Here is a 19,784-nt window from a genome sequence, read left to right on the forward strand (position 1 = left end):
AGGGAGACTCCTGCGCATGTCTGGAGTCTCTGGACATGCACAGAAGCGATTTCTGGCACTGTGGCCATTTTGGAAATGGGCAGAGCGTGCATAGAAGCAACTTCTGGTGCTGCTGTGCCCAGTCCCAAAATGGCCGCAGCGCGACTTCCAATCCCGGATTTTTTCATCTGGGAACTGGCACCTATGCGCTTCGCACATGTGCAGAAGTGCTCTATTGCGCTCCTCGCTTGTGCAGAAGCACTGCTCTAGTTGCGGACTTTTGGGGGTGCAAACGGCACCCCGGAATGGATCGTGTCCGCAACGAGAGGTACCACTGTATATATAACTAGCAGGCCCGGCCACGCGTTGCTGTGGGTCATCCCTGTGATTCCCCACACGCAGTCCCGATCCATGATGTATCCCACCCCTCCTCCCTCCAACCCCCTGGCTCATCCCTGTGTTTTGGTAGGACACCCTTCCCTCTGTTTTCCCCAGGGAGTGTTGTCCCCTCCCCCTGTATCACCATACATTGGCCCCTGCGCACGCATTGTGAACATTTTTATATATTTAGATTTTAAAAAATTGAAATAAGAAAATGAGAAGCAGAAGTTATTATTGTTTAATTTTATTTTTGGGGTTGTCATTTGTTTTGGTGGGTATTGTATGATTTGGGCATTGTTGTGTGTTTTGGGGTGTGTGTGTGTGTTTGTGTGTGTGTGTGTGTGTGTGTGTGTGTTGTTATTTGGATTTTCTAATTTTGGAGTAGGTGACCCAGAGAACCTAGATAACTACTTTAATAATCCCGACCCGGGGGGGGGGGGTGTCAAATAGCGAAGACCCACAGTCCCATAGCAACAGAAGGCGAGTTCCAAAGCACCGAGGACTAAAATCTTGAAAGGCACAGCACAAAAGGAAAAAGCAATGGGGTGGGGAGAGGAAAACAAGCAAATGCTTCCACCACATTTTTATTTTTTTGAAAAAAAGAATAAGCACTTCCACTTAGTGAAGGTCAATTCTGGCCTGCTTCAACCTGGGACGGCAGGCAAAACAATGTGTATGGGGGTGGTCCCTGGGGCCGCGCTAGAGGACCAGGACATGACCATTGGCCTATGAATCACAGATGACTTTTCCGAAAAGAATTGTGGTGGTTTCTCCATAAGTTGTGGAAAGTTCAGGCTCTGTGTCCTAGGCAAAGAGGGGGGGGGAGCAGTATAGCCTCTGCCAGCAGATCGTAAAACAAGCCCAGTGAGGAAAAGGTTACATCTGTGTTCAAGTGGCCTCCTTGACCTTTGCAGTGACTAATTTTGAGGGACCTTCCCCGCCTCCCCCCCGGTACTTTGTAAGATGTGCCCAGAATAGAGATCGAGATGACATATTGAGAAATGTAACTTCTTAACATTTATGGAGCCAGACAAGCGAGTTTTTAGAACACAGATGCTGTGAGATTGAGTAACTGCTTTAGCATTGTCTTCACACTCTTGGGCAGGCTCCCTGCAGCCTAAGTCTCCTCACCTCATCATTTTTATGTTCTATCTCAGCTTGCTCACCTCTATTCTGTCAAGTAATTTGCAGGCCCAGAATTTGCATTCTTTAAACTGCTGGGCTTCTCATAGAATCATAGAGTTGGAAGAGACCACAAGGGCCACCCAGTCCAACCCCCCGCCAAGCAGGAAACACCATCAAAGCATTCTTGACATATGGCTGACAGCAATGCGTGGCCGCGTCAGCTAGTAGAATCATACAATCCTAGAGTTGGAAGAGACCACAAGGGCCATCCAGTCCAACTCCCTGCCAAGCAGGAAACACCACCAAAGCATTCTTGACATATGCCTGTCAAGCCTCTGCTTAAAGACCTCCAAAGAAGGAGACTCCACCACACTCCTTGGCAGCAAATCCCACTGCCAAACAGCTCTTACTGTCAGAAAACCCAGGCTGACCCTGGTAGAATTAGCATTCTTCTCTCTTGGATTATCTGGTAGTATTGCCCCCCTCCCTCAATTAGGATGAGGCCTTTGGATCATACAGTGTAATTATGTAACAAGTTCTTTATTTGGCTGTTTTGTTTTTATTTTCAATTTAAAAATACTAATTATATTGTGGCTATTTGTGCAGTTGCATAATCGCATTATGAACGGGGCTGCGACTGAACATAATGGCCAGTTGAACTCATACGGTGCACTGTGTGAAGGCAGTCGTTTCTATTGGGGGTTGTCCATATTATGTGAAACTGGCTTACTGACCGAACCCAAAGGGTGCTCATCAATAGCTCCTCCTCATCCTGGAGAGAAGTGACTAGTGGGGTGCCACAGGGTTCTGTCTTGGGCCCAGTCTTATTCAACATCTTTATCAATGACTTGGATGATGGGCTTGAGGGCATCCTGTATTTTGGTATTTGTTGGAAGCTGGCCAGAGTGGCGGGGTATAAAGAAATAAAATAATAATAATAATAACAATAATAACCATGAGATGGATGAGGCTGCAGCTTTGGAAGGATCCGAAGAAGCCCAGTTTTGGTCCTATGCCGAGTGAGTGCTTTCCTTTCCTGGAAATAGTGTAAGAGCATCTGCACAGAGCTGAATTGTAGGATCCTTGGCTGCTGTCCCAGCTATGCCCTCTTGTTAATTTTGGCCCCAGATACACCTGTTGTCTTCCTGGAGTTGCATCTGCTTTTGGAGCCGAGGTCTACTTTTGGTAAAAAGCTGTGCAGTCTCCAGAGCTCTTGAGAAGTCAGGGCCAGCTTCCAAGCATTCCCGAGACTTCTGGTCTCTCTCACTCCCTCTTTCTTTCATACAAAGAGGAGGGCAGGGGGGGGGGAAAACACCCTCAACTCATCATTTATAACAAGCTACTTGAACATAAATCCTTCAGGAGACATCTTGGTTTATTCTGAAATATAGTTGCGTCTGCTGGAAGCGCTTGATTGGAAGAATGCAACAGTTTCACCTCCACATCCTTAAAGCCTCAGGTAGGAGTGCTTTTTTATACAGTGGTACCTCACTGTGGGTTAAACCACAGAGTCTAGGGCTTGCTGATCAGGAGGTCGGCAGATCGAATCCCTGTGATGGGGTGAGCTCCTGCCAACCTAGCAGTTCGAAAGCACATCAAAGTGCAAGTAGATAAGTAGAAAGTACTCCAGGTGAGGTCTGACCAGAGCAGAATACAGTGGTACTATTACTTCCCTTGATCTAGATGCTATACTCCTATTGATGCAGCCCAGAATTGCATTGGCTTTTTGAGCTGCTGCATCACACTGTTAACTCATGTCAAGTTGGTGGTCCACCAAGACTCCTAGATCCTTTTCACATGTACTGCTCTCAAGCCAGGTGTCTCCCATCCTGTATTTGTGCCTTTCATTTTTTTTTTTTGCCCAAGTGGAGTACTTTACATTTCTCCTTGTTAAAATTCATCTTGTTTGCTTTGGCCCATTGTCTAATCTGTGAAGGTCATTTTGAAGTGTGATCCTGTCCTCTGGGGTATTGGCCACCCCTCCCCATTTGGTGTCGTCTGCAAACTTGCTCAGGATGCCCTCAAGCCCATCATCCCAGTCATTGAAAAAGATGTTGAATAAGACTAGGCCCAAGACACCCCACTAGTCACTACTCTCCAGGATGAGGAGGAGCCATTGAAAGGAACAGGTTCACAGTCTAAAAAGACGAACATGAGAACAGAGGAAAAGAGAAGAGGAAGGGCTTTAGTCCCCACTTCCCCATATCCATGTCTCCTCCTCTCCAGGCCTTCTTGTAAGCAATCAGAGACCGTGCCTGCTTGCAGTCTGTTGCTGCTCCACCCATTTCAGCCCTCTCCTGGTTCTGGGAGATGGGAGGAGAGGAGCTTTTTGCAGCAGGAGGGTGAGATACCAGTGGCTCTTCATCAGCTTGACCCATCTTTGCCTCATGACCTCCCACATCTCACTTACTTGCTTCAGCTTCTGCCTCTGATTATGGTCTGTTCACTGCCACAGCCTCTTCCTTTTTTGGACACCTATCCAGTTACCACCACCCAATCTTCTCCCTCTTCTTCCTAGGACCACTCATTGTCTTCCCACCACCAATCCCTGGGTTGTGAGCCTTTTTCTCTGGGGAGTTCCTCTTTCTCCAACCAATCGGTGTCAGCAAGGCTATGTGAGGTTGTGTGGAAACAAGCCTACCTTTCAAATGGCAAGCAAGGACATAAACCTTAGGAAGAACTTTCTGACAGTGTTGTTGTTGTTGTTGTTGTTTAGTCGTTCAGTCATTTCCGACTTTTCGTGACTCCATGGACCAGAGCACGCCAGGCATTCCTGTCTTCCACTGCCTCCCGCAGTTTGGTCAAACTCATGTTCGTAGCTTCGAGAACACTGTTCAACCATCTCATCCTCTGTCGTCCCCTTCTCCTAGTGCCCTCAATCTTTCCCAACATCAGGGTCTTTTCCAGGGGGTCTTCTCTTCTCATGAGGTGGCCAAAGTCTTGGAGCCTCAGCTTCAGGATCTGTCCTTCCAGTGAGCACTCAGGGCTGATTTCCTTCAGAATGAACAGGTTTGATCTTCTTGCAGTCCATGGGACTCTCAAGAGTCTCCTCCAGCACCAGAATTCAAAAGCATCCATTCTTCGGCGATCAGCCTTCTTGATGGTCCAGCTCTCACTTCCATACATCACTACTGGGAAAACCATAGCTTGGGAAAACCATAGCTTGAACCATAGCTTGAACTATACGGACCTTTGTCGGCAAGGTGATGTCTCTGCTTTTGAAGATGCTGTCTAGGTTTGTCATTGCTTTTCTCCCGAGAAGCAGGCGTCTTTTAATTTAATAGTTTGCTGTGGTTGACACAGTCAAAGGCTTTTGCATAGTCAATGAAGCCGAAGTAGATGTTTTTCTGGAACTTTCTAGCTTTCTCCAGCGCATGTTTGCGATTCGGTCTCTGGTTCCTCTGCCCCTTCCCGCTGTAGCGGTCCCTATTTATCTACTTGCACTTTGACGTGCTTTCAAACTGCTAGGTTGGCAGGAGCTGGGACCGAGCAACGGGAGCTCACCCCGTCACAGGGATTCGAACCGCTGACCTTCTGATCAGCAAGCCCTAGGCTCTGTGGTTTAACCCACAGCGCCACCTGCGTCCCTCCATTGGAGCATACAAATATACTAAAAGTGCTACTCGAAAGTCACTCAAATAAGAATACCCACCCCGCACTCAAGAACAAATGCCAGAAATGGCTGCTAAAAGACAGGCCATGAGTATACTAAGTGCCTCTGAAAAGAATCAAGGTTGAAATGTGTTCTCTCTTTTCTTTTCTTTTCAGGGCCTCCCAGGTCTGCCCGGTTTACCAGGACCACCTGGCAAGCGAGGCCCACGGGTAAGTAAAGCACAGGGGAAAATGTGGGTAAATTGGCAGGGAGCCCCCCCAAGTCAAAAGGCTGCCACATATTCTAGCTGCAGGACACCTTTTGCTGTGCAGCATGTGACCAGGGCCGGCACGTCCATTTAGGCGAACTAGGCAGCTGTCTAGGGTGCCAAAATGGAGGGGGTGCTGTATTTCAGGGGCACAGTTACCCCATTCAGGACCAGGGAGTCCCCCACACCTGCCCGCCTCCTGTCCCCCACGAACAGTACTTCTGTCTTGTAAGGATTCATCCTCAATCTGTTAGCCGCCATCCATCCTCCAACTGCCTCCAGACACTCACACAGGACCTTCACCGCCTTCACTGGTTCTGATTTGAAAGAGAGGTAGAGCTGGGTATCATCCACATACTGATGAACACCCAGCCCAAACCCCCTGATGATCTCTCCCAGCAGCTGCATGTAGATGTTAAGAAGCATGGGGGAGACGATGGAACCCTGAGGCACCCCACAAGTGAGAGCCCAGGGGTCCGAACACTCACCCCCCACCACCACTTTCTGAACACGGCCCAGGAGGAAGGAGCAGAACCACTGCATGACAGTGCTCCCAGCTCCAAACCCCTTATGGTCGATGGTGTCAAAAGCCGCTGAGAGATCAAGCAGAACTAGGAAACAGCTCTCATCTTTGTCCTTAGCCCGCCGGAGATCATCAACCAGTGCAAGCAGGGCCATTTCAGTCCCATGATGAGGCCTGAACCCTGACTGGAAGGGATCCAAATGGTCCGCTTCTTCCAGGCGTGCCTGGAGTTGTTCAGAAACCACTCGCTCAATCACCTTGCTCAGGAATGGAAGATTTGAGACTGGGCGATTGTTGGCCATATTGGCCGCATCTAAAAATGGTTTTTTAAAGAAGCGGTTTAATAACCGCCTTTTTCAGCAGGTGTGGGAAGGCTCCCTCACAGAGAGAAGCATTCACCAACCCGCGAAGCTCATAGCCCAGCCCTTCCCGGCTAGCTTTTATAAGCCAGGATGGGCAAGGATCAAGGAGACAGGTGGTTGGTTTCACTCGTCCAAGCAGCCTGTCCACATCCTTGGAGGGCATTGAACCTTCTGCATGCGAGGCAGATGCTGTCATTGACCTACGGCAGCTTGACTGTGGGAGGGAAGGCTCAAGCTGTGGGTCAACAGGAAGCCGGCTTTGACTATTTCCCAGAGGGTGTGGAGAGCGAAGCCCGCTCCCTGGAGAGAAGTGACTAGTGGGGTGCCACAGGGTTCTGTCTTGGGCCCAGTCTTCTTCAACATCTTTATCAATGACTTGGATGATGGGCCTGAGGGCATCCTGAGCAAGTTTGCAGATGACACCAAATGGGGAGGGGTGGCTAATACCCCAGAGGACAGGATCACACTTCCAAATGACCTGATCAGATTAGAGAACTGGGCCAAAGCAAACAAGATGAATTTGAACAAGGAGAAATGTAAAGTACCGTGTTTCTCATATTTTAAGGCATCCCCAAAAAATAAGCCATGACAGGATTTCTAAGGGTTGGTGAAAAATAAGACATACCCCGAAAATAAGCCATGTCGTGTAGCCCCGACCGAGCGAGAGGCGAAGGCGCGGGACACAGCAGGAGCTCCCTTCCTGCTTCCCCGAGCCGTCGCGCATCGGGGGACAGAGCCGAAGATCGGCGGGCGCTCCTTGCTGGGCTTGACAAGCCCGGCAAACAGCGCCCGCCGATCTTCGGCCCTGTGCTGTGTGACAGGCGGGGGTGGGGGGGGAAGCGGAGATCGTTCTCCGCTCTCCGCCCACCCCCGCCTGTCACCGAAGATCGGCGGGCGCTCCTAGCTGGGCTTGACAAGCCCGGCAAACAGCGCCCGCCGACCTGTGCTGTGTGACAGGCGGGGGTGGGGGGGGAAGCGGAGATCGTTCTCCGCTCTCCCCCCACCCCCGCCTGTCACCGAAGATCGGCGGGCGCTCCTTGCTGGGCTTGACAAGCCCGGCAAACAGCGCCCGCCGATCTTCGGACCTGTCCTGTGTGACAGGCGGGGGTGGGGGGGGGAAGCGGAGATCGTTCTCCGCTCTCCCCCCACCCCCGCCTGTCACCAAAGATCGGCGGGCGCTCCTTGCTGGGCTTGACAAGCCCGGCAAACAGCGCCCGCCGATCTTCGGACCTGTCCTGTGTGACAGGCGGGGGTGGGGGGGAAGCGGAGATCGTGCTCCGCTCTCCCCCCACCCCCGCCTGTCACCAAAGATCAACGGGCGCTGTTTGCTGGGCTTGACAAGCCCGGCAAACAGCGCCCGCCGATCTTCGGACCTGTCCTGTGTGACAGGCGGGGGTGGGGGGGAAGCGGAGATCGTGCTCCGCTCTCCCCCCCACCCCCGCCTGTCACCAAAGATCGGCGGGCGCTGTTTGCTGGGCTTGACAAGCCCGGCAAACAGCGCCCGCCGACCTGTGCTGTGTGACAGGCGGGGGTGGGGGAGAAGCGGAGATCGTTCTCCGCTCTCCCCCCATCCCCGCCTGTCACCGAAGATCGGCGGGCGCTCCTAGCTGGGCTTGACAAGCCCGGCAAACAGCGCCCGCCGACCTGTGCTGTGTGACAGGCGGGGGTGGGGGGGAAGCGGAGATCGTGCTCCGCTCTCCCCCCACCCCCGCCTGTCACCAAAGATCGGCGGGCGCTGTTTGCTGGGCTTGACAAGCCCGGCAAACAGCGCCCGCCGACCTGTGCTGTGTGACAGGCGGGGGTGGGGGAGAAGCGGAGATCGTTCTCCGCTCTCCCCCCATCCCCGCCTGTCACCGAAGATCGGCGGGCGCTCCTAGCTGGGCTTGTCAAGACCGGCAAACAGCGCCCGCCGACCTGTGCTGTGTGACAGGCGGGGGTGGGGGGGAAGCGGAGATCATTCTCCGCTCTCCCCCCACCCCCGCCTGTCACCGAAGATCAGCGGGCGCTGTTTGCTGGGCTTGACAAGCCCGGCAAACAGCGCCCGCCGATCTTCGGACCTGTCCTGTGTGACAGGCGGGGGTGGGGGGGAAGCGGAGATCGTGCTCCGCTCTCCCCCCACCCCCGCCTGTCACCAAAGATCGGCGGGCGCTGTTTGCTGGGCTTGACAAGCCCGGCAAACAGCGCCCGCCGACCTGTGCTGTGTGACAGGCGGGGGTGGGGGAGAAGCGGAGATCGTTCTCCGCTCTCCCCCCATCCCCGCCTGTCACCGAAGATCGGCGGGCGCTCCTAGCTGGGCTTGACAAGCCCGGCAAACAGCGCCCGCCGACCTGTGCTGTGTGACAGGCGGGGGTGGGGGGGAAGCGGAGATCGTTCTCCGCTCTCCGCCCACCCCCGCCTGTCACCGAAGATCGGCAGGCGCTGTTTGCTGGGCTTGACAAGCCCGGCAAACAGCGCCCACTTGCACTTTATTAAAAAATAAGACATCCCTCAAAAATAAGCCATGTCGTGTTTTTTGGAAAAAAAAATTAATATAAGACATGACTTATAATATGAGAAACACGGTACTACACTTGGGCAAAAAAAATGAAAGGCATAAATACAGGATGGGAGACACCTGGCTTGAGAGCAGTACATGTGAAAAGGATCTAGGAGTCTTGGTAGACCACAAACTTGACATGAGTCAACAGTGTGATGCAGCAGCTCAAAAAGCCAATGCAATTCTGGGCTGCATCAATAGGAGTATAGCATCTAGATCAAGGGAAGTAATAGTACCACTGTATTCTGCTCTAGTCAGACCTCACCTGGAGGTCTGGGCACCATAGTTCAAGAAGGATACTGACAAGCTGGAACGTATCCAGAAGAGGGCAACCAAAATGGTCAAAGGCCTGGAAACGATGCCTTATGAGGAACGACTTAGGGAGCTGGGTATGTTTAGCCTGGAGAAGAGAAGGTTAAGGGGTGATATGATAGCCATGTTCAAATATATCAAAGGATGTCATATAGAGGAGGGAGAAAGGTTGTTTTCTGCTGCTCCAGAGAAGTGGACACGGAGCAATGGATTCAAGCTACAAGAAAGAAGATTCCACCTCAACATTAGGAAGAACTTCCTGACAGTAAGAGCTGTTTGACAGTGGAATTTGCTGCCAAGGAGTGTGGTGGAGTCTCCTTCTTTGGAGGTCTTTAAGCAGAGGCTTGACAGGCATATGTCCAGAATGCTTTGATGGTGTTTTCTGCTTGGCAGGGGGTTGGACTGGATGGCCCTTGTGGTCTCTTCCAACTCTATGATTCTATGATTCTACTCACAGAGTTTAAAAAGTGACAGTGATCTACCCCCCTTTTTGGGGTTCAGCTCAAAGTTGTGGAGCTTTTTTTAAAGAAGGAAAGCCCTGTTTGGGGGGGTTCACGTAAAAGTTGTTGAGCTTCTTTAGGGAAGAAAGCGACGTTGAGCTTTTTTCAGAAGGAAAGCCCTGTTTTTTGTGGTTCAGGTCATTTTAGGGGTGCAGGGCAAAGATGTTGAGCTTTTTTGAGGGCAGCCACAGTTGTTCAGCTTCTTTGGGGGGGAGCAAGTGATCTACCAGTGATCTACCGGTAGACATGTTGGACATGCCTGGATGGCCCTTGTGGTCTCTTCCAACTCTATGATTTTCTATGATTCTATTGACCTACTGCACAGCTTAACTGGGGGAGGGAAGGCTCAAGCTGTGGGTCAACAGGAAGCCGGCTTTGACTATTTCCCAGAGAGTGAGGAGTGCGAGGCCCGCTCCCTTTTGTAAAGTGTCTCTTTCCTGCACACTGCAAGGCTTTCCTTAAGGGGCCAAAGCGGGTGGGGGTGGAGAGGTAGGGAAGGAAAGAAAGCTTTTCAAGAAACGGTTGGTTTGGCTTCCCTTCAAATACGTCGCTCCTACTTTGGCAAACCAAAGGTCAGGGTGGAATCGAGAGGTCAAGCTCCCATTTGTTTCCCCTCTGCTTCCCACTCCCTCTACCCATCCCCAAAAATTCACAAACATGAGCTGTGAATGAGCCTCTGGACACTTCTTAAGAATCCAGAATGTGGCAGAGGAGGCAAGTTGCGCCCACTTCACATTGCTCTTATTTTTTTCTTTTTATTTTTTTAAAAGAAGACCCTGAGCAAACAAACTCTTTTTTTAAAAAAGAGGATGGGGGTGTGAAGGGGGCGCTTCTGAGGGACAGGGGTCGTTTCCTGCAGCTCCTGGGAGCGCTGCAACCCTTCTGTGCCTGGTGCTTTCCGGGTTTCCCCAAGAAGCAGACTCTCTCCCTCCCCCACCTCATGTGAATGGAATTCCATCCAGATTACAAGACCCACTACCTTTGGGTACTCCCCTTCTCCCTCCCCCTGCCCCACTCTTTTGGAGAGAGCATATTGCAGGATTGCTCTCTAGGTTTTGCTGCTGCTGCTGGTGGTCCTCTGGCATAAGAATCATAGAATCATAGAGTTGGAAGAGACCACAAGGGCCATCCAGTCCAACCCCCTGCCAAGCAGGAAACACCCTCAAAACACTCTTGACATATGGCTGACAGCAACGCGTGGCCGGGTCAGCTAGTAGAATCATAGAATCCTACGGTAGAGTTGGAAGAGACCACAAGGGCCATCCAGTCCTCCCTCTATATGACATCCTTTCATATATTTGAACATGGCTATCATATCACCCCTTAACCTTCTCTTCTATAGGCTAAACATACCCAGCTCCCTAAGCCGTTCCTCATAAGGCATCATTTCCAGGCCTATGACCATCTTGGTTGCCCTCTTCTGGACACGTTCCAGCTTGTGGCATCCCAAGGACGAAACTTTCCATGGAATCTCAGAGACCATGAATGGGAGGCTCTTTTTCCTGCCTTGACTTGTTCTGCTGATGAGGAGGGTCAGTGTGTGTCTATATGCGCACACGCATATGTGTGTGAAGGTCCTGTGTGAGTGCCTGGAGGCGGTTGGAGGCTGGATGGCGGCTAACAGATTGAGATTGAATCCTGACAAGACAGAAGTACTGTTTTTTGGGGGGCAGGGGGCGAGCGGGTGGGGGGGACTCCCTGGTCCTGAATGGGGTAACTGTGCCCCTGAAGGACCAGGTGCACAGCCTGGGAGTCATTTTGGAGTCACAGCTGTCCATGGAGGCACAGGTTAATTCTGTGTCCAGGGCGGCTGTCTATCAGCTCCATCTGTTACGTAGGCTGAGACCCTACCTGCCTGCAGACTGTCTCGCCAGAGTGGTGCATGCTCTAGTTATCTCCCGCTTGGACTACTGCAATGCGCTCTACGTGGGGCTACCCTTGAACGTGACCCAGAAACTGCAATTGATCCAGAATGCGGCAACTAGACTGGTGACTGGGAGCGGCCGCTGAGACCACATAACACCGGTCCTGAAAGACCTACATTGGCTCCCAGTACGTTTCCGAGCACAATTCAAAGTGTTGGTGCTGACCTTTAAAGCAGTGTTTCTCAACCTTTTTTGGGCCATGGCACACTTGTTCCGTGAAAAAATTCACAAGGCACACCACCATTAAAAAAGTTAAAAATTTTAACTCTGTGCCGCCCTATATTATTATTATGACTGTAAGAAACACTTGCCAAATATTGCTTTCCGGCGGGTTAGTGTTGATTATTGGCGACCGCCAGGCACGTGACAGTGCAAATCGCCCTTCTCGTCGCCGCACGTCACGGCACACCAGCCAGCGTCTCGCGGCACACTAGTGTGCCACGGAACAGTGGTTGAGAAACGCTGCTTTAAAGCCCTAAACAGCCTCGGTCCAGTATACCTGAAGTAGCGTCTCCACCCCCATCATTCAGCCCGGACACTGAGATCCAGCGCCGAGGGCCTTCTGGCGGTTCCTTCATTGCGAGAAGCCAAGCTACAGGGAACCAGGCAGAGGGCCTTCTCGGTAGTGGCACCCGCCCTGTGGAACGCCTTCCCAGCAGATGTCAAGGCAATAAGCAACTATTTTACTTTTAGAAGACAACTGAAGGCAGCCCTGTTTAGGGAAGTGTTTAATGTTAGATGCTGTAATGTTTTTAATATTCGGTTGGAAGTCACCCAGAGTGGCTGAGAAAACCCAGCCACATGGGCGGGGTATAAATAAATTATTATTATTATTATTATTATTATTATTATTATTATTATTATTAATGTTGACTTCCTTGATTTCTCAGGGTCCTCCTGGCCCCCATGGGAATCCTGGCCGGCCTGGGCCACCTGGCTCTAAGGTAAGGGAAGAGACCCACATGCTTGTGGGCCACTGGGCATCTGCAAGCCATGGACGATGATCAGATTTGTGTCTAGATTTGTCTGGCTGGGGGGGGAAACCCAGAATAAAATTTAAATTATTGGTTGATAGAAAAGAAAGGGGTAGATTCTCCATGCCGGACCTGAAGATATATTGTGAAGCGTCCTGTCTCTGTTGGTTAAGAGAATGGATAACACTGGAAAACACAGATCTGTTAGATTTAGAAGGTTACGACAACAGATTTGGTTGGCATGCTTACCTCTGGTATGATAAAACAAAGTTTATAAAGGTTTTACAAACCATGTGATAAGAAGATCATTATAGGAGGTTTGGGGAAAAAATGCTGTTAGAGACAAAGACCCCATGGTGGATCTCACCAGTGGAGGTGTTGACTGTTAAAAAGATAAATATGGAGGGGAGGAGGGCCACCTACAAGGAGATTTTGATTTTAGAAGATGAGCAATTCAATAGTCCTGAGATGGTATGTTGGATGTTGTTGGGGCCGGTGATGGTGTTGTCCGGGTGTATGTGGCAGCAAAGTTGGCATCTGGGTTTATTGCAGGCTCTGGTACCAGTGTCCATGTTAAGTCTGGTGGTTGTATTATTGTGGGTGAGGAGTTGTTGAAGATTGGGTGGCTGTCTGTAGGCAATGAAAGGTCTTCCTCCCAGAGCTTGAGAAAGAGAGCTGTCATTGTCTAGGAGAGGTTGTAGATCTCTGATGATGCGCTGTGCTGTTTTAACTTGGGAGCTGTATGTGATAACTAGTGGTGTTCTGTTATTTTCTTTTTGGGGTCTGTCTTGCAGCAGGGTCTCTCTAGGTATCAGTCTGGCTCTGTTGATCTGTTGTTTAACTTCATCAGGTGGATATTTTAGTTCTAAAAAGGTTTGCTGTAGATCTCTTAGGTGAGATTCTCTGTCTGTAGAGCTGGAACAGATGCGGCTGCAAAGTAGGGCCTGGCTGTATACAAAGGATTGTTTGGGATGTTTGGGATGGTAGCTAGAAGCATGTAGATATGTTTGTCGGTCAGTTGGTTTTTGGTATAAGGTGGTGTTTATACTTCCATCCTGTATTTTTATAGTAGTGTCCAAAAAAACTGGCAGTGATCTACCCATTGTTGTAAAAAAAAAAAAAAAACTAGCAGTGATCTACCCAAAGTTTTTGAGCTTTTTTTGGGAAGCAAAAGTTGTCGAGTTTTTCTTAGGAGGCCAAAGTTGTGGAGCTTTTTGGAGAAAGGCAAAGTTGTGGTTTTTTGTTTTTTGCTTTATTCTAAGGAGATCACTGGGGGGGCAGGGATCAACCAGGATCTACCAGGAACACCCCATGATCTACCAGTAGATCACGATCTACCTGTTGGACATGCCTGCCTTATGGGGTACACAAGAGCCCTTATTGCAGGGGTCAGTAAACTTTTTCAGCAGGGGGCCGCTCCACTGTCCCTCAGACCTTGTGGGGGGCCGGACTATATTTTGGAAAAAAAATAATGAACGAATTCCTATGCCCCACAAATAACCCAGAGATGCATTTTAAATAAAAGGACACATTCTAGTACTCATGTAAAAACACCAGGCAGGCCCCACAAATAACCCAGAGATGCATTTTAAATAAAAGGACACATTCTACTCATGAAAAAACATGCTGATTCCTGGACCGTCTGGGGGCCAGATTTAGAAGGCGATTGGGCCGCATCTGGCCCCCGGGCCTTAGTTTGGGAACCCCTGTTCTAGAGAGGTGGGGGAAGTTTTCCACTAAACTGGCCTGCTGCCTCTGTGTGATTAAGAATTAGCCGGTCAAGATGTGTTGGCGGGTGACAGCTGTTCTGAATTTAAAAGTGCTGTTATACAGTCTGAAAAAGTGAGGTCGTAAAAAAGGGGGGGGGGCTAAAACCCAGTCCACTACCTTGTAGCCCTTTTGTAATTTATGTTCTTGTTGATGACTTCCAGATCATGTTTCTTTGTGTAGGATTCCCCCCGCCTTTTTTTTTTATTAAAAAAACGATTGGTTTTACAAGTCAGTATCGAAAGCTTTCATCTCTGATGCTGCTGGCCCTGCAAACTCCACATGAAATCTCTCAGAAAGCCCAGTTTCTCTGAGCAAGTGGTATCAGTAAGTCAGTGAAGGCAGCAGGGTCGGCGCTTCCATTTAGGCAAACTAGGCCATTGCCTAGAGCGCAAAAAATGGAGGGGCGCTGACCAGCCTGCCCCCCACCCGCCGCCTGCCGCCGTCCACGTTAGCCCTACTCCGACAGCAGCTCCAGCCCCACCATGCCCAGCAGCAGCAGGAGCAGGAGGAGGAAGCCGGGCTCCGCTCCGCCCCTCGGCACCAGCCTCGCCCCCTGCACCGCCTTCCTCCCGCCAAACAGCTCCTGAGTCCTGAGTGTTGCACGCCCCCCCCCCCCCCGCCAAGCTGGGAAGTGGGGATCAGGAATTGATGCCAGGAAAATGCTAGGGAGCCCGCTGCCAACTACCACGACGCCCCCACCAAGGGCGCGTCCTGGAGGAGGTGAGGCCGCTGTGGCTGCGGGATGCGCAGGGCGAAGGGCCGGGAAAGCCCTCGGGGCGCAGGGCAAAGAACCGCCCTGGTGCCTGGCAAGGACACGCCTCCGGGTTGCCTCTGCCAAGAAAGCTTGTTGTTGTTTAGTCGTTTAGTCGGGTCCGACTCTTCGTGACCCCATGGACCATAGCATGCCAGGCTATGGTCAAGAAAAGCTAGAATATATGCCAGGAAAGTTATAATATAAGAAAAAAGCAACCAGTGCTGTTGATAACGATAGTATAACGCATACAACGCGTTGGGGACAATTGTTTCAAAGAAATTTTTTACATCATTTGTCTGATTTGTGAACAAGAGACAATTACTTGTAAAGTGCCACAAAAACTTCAGAACTTCATGAGAGATGGAGTGTGGAGGGTGGCAAGTCCTCTCACCCCTGCTCCAGAATAACAGCCTGTGGTTTTAATGGAATTTTACTCCCAAATTATTGACACGGGCTACTTTTCTAGATATCAAACTAGAGTTAAAAATTAAAAAGATGTGTTAGAAACAATGCCAAACATTGTTTTCACTAAGCTTTTCAAAAACTAGGTTTATAATATGGTGTCAACTTCTCCCAAGAATTGAGTTGCTTCTGCCCAAAGATATGGGCACACAGTAATGAGTTCTGCGTGCAAGTGTGTCTGTGTGCACCTCTCCACCAAATAGATGTTGTTGCTGTTATATATGGCTTTTCAGTCCAAAACCCCCTTAACGTGGCAAATAGCATATTAAAACAAAATATAATAGAAGAGTACAATAGAAGGCCATCAATCAATCAATCAATCAGCAGATAGAATAATATAAGACAGAAAAATCACAAGGTGGGAGAGACGAAAGGAAGTGTTATTGAGCTAGACGATTAAATGGTGCTCTCACAATCGCTTAGGGTGAAAATCCTGAACAGACAATAAAATAAAATACTTTTTTTGGGGGGGGGGAGCATCCAGAACTAAAAAAAAATAGGGCTGCTTTCACCAACCTGTTACAGTCTGGAGCAAGGAGTACTGCACTTTACAGCCTAATAATAATAATAATAATAATAATAATAATAATAATAATAAGTTTTATTTATACCCCACCCTCGCCAGTCAAAACCAGGCTCAGGGTGGCTAACAACACTGAAATCACAGCAAAACATAACAGAAAAAACAATTAAATTAAAATACGGTTTAAAATATGATATTAGCCTTTTCTTCTCCTGAATATGTCCTGCAGAGCAGCTTCCCAGTAGTACACGTGAAAAGGATCTTGGTGTCTTAGTAGACTGCAAGCTTAACATGAGTCAACAGTGTGATGCAGCAGCAAAAAACAAACAAACAAAAACCCCTAATGCTATTCTAGGCTACATCAACAGATGTATAGTGTTCTGATCAAGGGGCATAACAGTCCTGTTCTATTCTGCTTTTGTTAGACCACACCTGGAGTACTGTGTCCAGTTCTGGGTGCCACAATTTAAGGATATTGACGAACTAGAACATGTGCAGAGGAGGACGACCAATATGCTCAAAGGTTATGAGGAATGGTTGAGGGTGTTGAGTATGTTTAGCCTGGAAAAGAGGAGATATGATAGCCATTGTCAAATATTTAAAGGGTTATCACATGGAGGATGGAACAAGCTTGTTTTCTCCTGCTCCAGAGGCTAGGATCTGAACCAATGGCTTCTACGTACAAGAAAGGAGATTCTCACTAAACATCAGGAATAACTTTCTGACAGTAAGAGCTGTTTGACAATGGAACAGTCTCCCATGAGAGGTGGTGGACTTTCATTCCTTGGAGGTCTTTAAGCAGAGTTTTGGTAGCCACCTGCCATGTACGGTATATTTTAGATGAGATTCCTCAATTACAAGGTGTTGGACTAGATGACCCATGGGTTCCCTTTGAACTCTACAATTCTATGATTCTATGTTTCTTTGTACCTGTAGGTTCAGTTCCTGGGGGGGGGGGGCAGGTCCATTACGGCAAAGGGTTTGCTGCACCACCACCCTTTGTCAGCCAAAGCAAGATGAATCTGAACAGGGAGAAATATAAAGTAATACACTTGGGCAAAAATAAAAATGAAAATGAAAGGCACAAATACAGGATGGGTGACACCGGGCTTGAGAGCAGTACATGTGAAAAGGATCGAGGAGTCTTGGTAGACCACCAACTTGACATTTCCAGTGTTTTGTGTCATTCTGTTATTATGGGTCTGATAGCTTTTTGTGTTTTTTTGGCTTGCCACTTTCACAAGGAAAACCCACTGTTTACTGCTGAATCAGAACAAATGTCAGTCTGCAGAAAACCTGAAGGAAAAATGGTCCTGAACCAGTCCTAAAATAGCTCCTGAGCAGGATTTCACTTTCCAAGTAGCTGTGTTGGGGGTGGCCTGCTCACATATCCTCCCATCTGGCTCCTTTTGTTTATGCCATCTGATTGATTTATCTGGTTTTCTGATTTTCTGCCACGGAACGGCAGAAATGAATGTGGAGACAACATGAAAAGTGAGCTGTTGATGATAGGCAGAATGAACAGGAAAACAAGGGTCTTCAGGGGTCTTTCCCTAAGTAGAATCTGAAGCAAAAATCACAAGCCTGAATACCCAGCCCTGGACCAAATTATTCAACATCTTTATCAATGACTTGGATGATGGGCTTGAGGGCATCCTGAGCAAGTTTGCAGATGACACCAAATTGGGAGGGGTGGCTAATACCCCAGAGGACTGGATCACACTTCAAAATGACCTTAACGGATTAGACAACTGGGCCAAAGCAAACAAGATGAATTTTGACAAGGAGAAATGTAAAGTACTCCATTTGGGCAAAAAATAAAAAAAAAATGAAAGGCACAAATAGAGGATGGGTGACACCTGGCTTGAGAGCAGTACATGTGAAAAGTATTGAGGAGTCTTGGTAGACCACCAACTTGACATGAGTCAACAGTGTGATGCAGCAGCTCAAAAAGCCAATGCAATTCTGGGATGCATCAATAGGAGTATAGCATCTAGATCAAGGGAAGTAATAGTACCACTGTATTCTGCTCTGGTCAGACCTCACCTGGAGTACTGTGTCCAGTTCTGGGCACCACAGTTCAAGAAGGATATTGACAAGCTGGAACGTGTCCAGAAGAGGGCAACCAAAATGGTCAAAGGCCTGGAAACAATGCCTTATGAGGAACGGCTTAGAGAGCTGGGTATGCTTAGCCTGGAGAAGAGAAGGTTAAGGGGTGATATGATAGCCATGTTCAAATATATAAAAGAATGTCATATAGAGGAGGGAGAAAGGTTGTTTTCTGCTGCTCCAGAGAAGCGGACACGGAGCAATGGATTCAAACTTCAAGAAAGAAGATTCCACCTAAACATTAGGAAGAATTTCCTGACAGTAAGAGCTGTTCAGCAGTGGAATTTGCTACCAAGGAGTGTGATGGAGTCTCCTTCTTTGGAGGTCTTTAAGCAGAGGCTTGACAGGCATATGTCAAGAATGCTTTGATGGTGTTTCCTGCTTGGCAGGGGGTTGGACTGGATGGCCCTCGTGGTCTCTTCCAACTCTAGGATTCTATGATTCTAAGATTGACAATAGGAACAAGGGGGAAATAAATATCCACATCAGGATCAGTTGCTCCTGTGGATCCTGTGGCCTGAGGCAATTGCCTCACCTTGCCTTGTGGATGGGCCAGCTCTGCTTCCACCCCACCAGTCTCAGAGTTGGCCAGCTCGACCCCAGGACAGGAGCACTCTGCACTGCAACATGTTACTGCAAGTCCCACTTCTTTTGCCTCTGTAATAAACAAAACACAGAAAAGAAGTATGCCCTGATTTAGAGAAAGATTTATCGCTGTAGGTTTTTTTTTAATTCTAGAAAATATAGCAAACATAATGTAAAAGAGCAGGGGTGAGGAGAAACGAAAAAGGATCTACTCTGTGAACACAAATTTGCACACGCACGCACACAGTTTCTGAATCAGATTGTTTGGGGAAAGCAAAGGGTGTCGATTAATTTTTCTCTGTTGGGCGTGCATCAGCAAGTGAGGAGATGTGAGGAGATGTTGCCTGCTCAATTAGCAAGGTGTAGGTTAAAAACAGGACACTTCAGTGCCTAATTGAGAGCGGGAGCTTAATTAGCTCTGACAGCAATTGAGAGGGGTGTGGCTGCTGTGGGTTTGTTCCAAGGATGCTGTTCTCCAGAGCATCTTAGTAGCAGTTGGGCATTTTTTTAAAAAATTGTGTCTTCATCCATACGTGCCTCTTAAAGTTCCTTCCTTTTTTCCTTTTGGGCGGGGTCTGAATTGCACAGTGATTTAGACTTTCTCCAGGGGCTGTGAAGGGCCATAGCCTAGAGGCAGAATATCCTAGGTTCAATCTCCAATGGCATCTCCAGGTAGGGCTGGTAAAGCCTCCTTTCTGAGAGCTGCTGCCAGTCAGTGCTGACGATGCTAAAGTCAAGATAGGCTACATCCACAGCTTTCCCTTCATTTACAAGCCTGGTAGATGAAGGGAACGCTGTGGATGTAGCCTATCGTGATTTCAGCAAGGCCTTTGACAAGGTGCCCCATGATATTCTTGTAAAGAAGCTGGCAAAATGCGGGCTAGACAATGCTACCATTCAGTGGATTTGGAACTGGCTGGCTGACCGAACCCAAAGGGTGCTCATCAATGGCTCCTCTTCATCCTGGAGAGAAGTGACTAGTGGGGTGCCACAGGGTTCTGTCTTGGGCCCAGTCTTATTCAACATCTTTATCAATGACTTGGATGATGGGCTTGAGGGTATCCTGAGCAAGTTTGCAGATGACACCAAATTGGGAGGGGTGGC

General features: G+C 49.0%; 1 protein-coding gene across 2 annotated transcripts in view; it reads left to right on the top strand.

The window, feature by feature from the left end:
• The window catches only part of LOC118084239 (collagen alpha-1(XXVII) chain), a 267,599-nt gene that overhangs the window by 25,606 nt on the left and 222,209 nt on the right, over nt 1–19,784 (top strand). For both annotated transcript variants that reach the window (XM_060270658.1, XM_060270659.1), the window contains exons 4-5: nt 5,254–5,307; nt 12,394–12,447. In XM_060270658.1, coding sequence (XP_060126641.1) covers nt 5,254–5,307; nt 12,394–12,447 — 108 coding nt within the window. The remainder of the gene's footprint in view (nt 1–5,253; nt 5,308–12,393; nt 12,448–19,784) is intronic.

Source organism: Zootoca vivipara, chromosome Z (assembly GCF_963506605.1).
Source record: "Zootoca vivipara chromosome Z, rZooViv1.1, whole genome shotgun sequence".
Classification (NCBI taxonomy): Eukaryota; Metazoa; Chordata; class Lepidosauria; order Squamata; family Lacertidae; genus Zootoca; species Zootoca vivipara.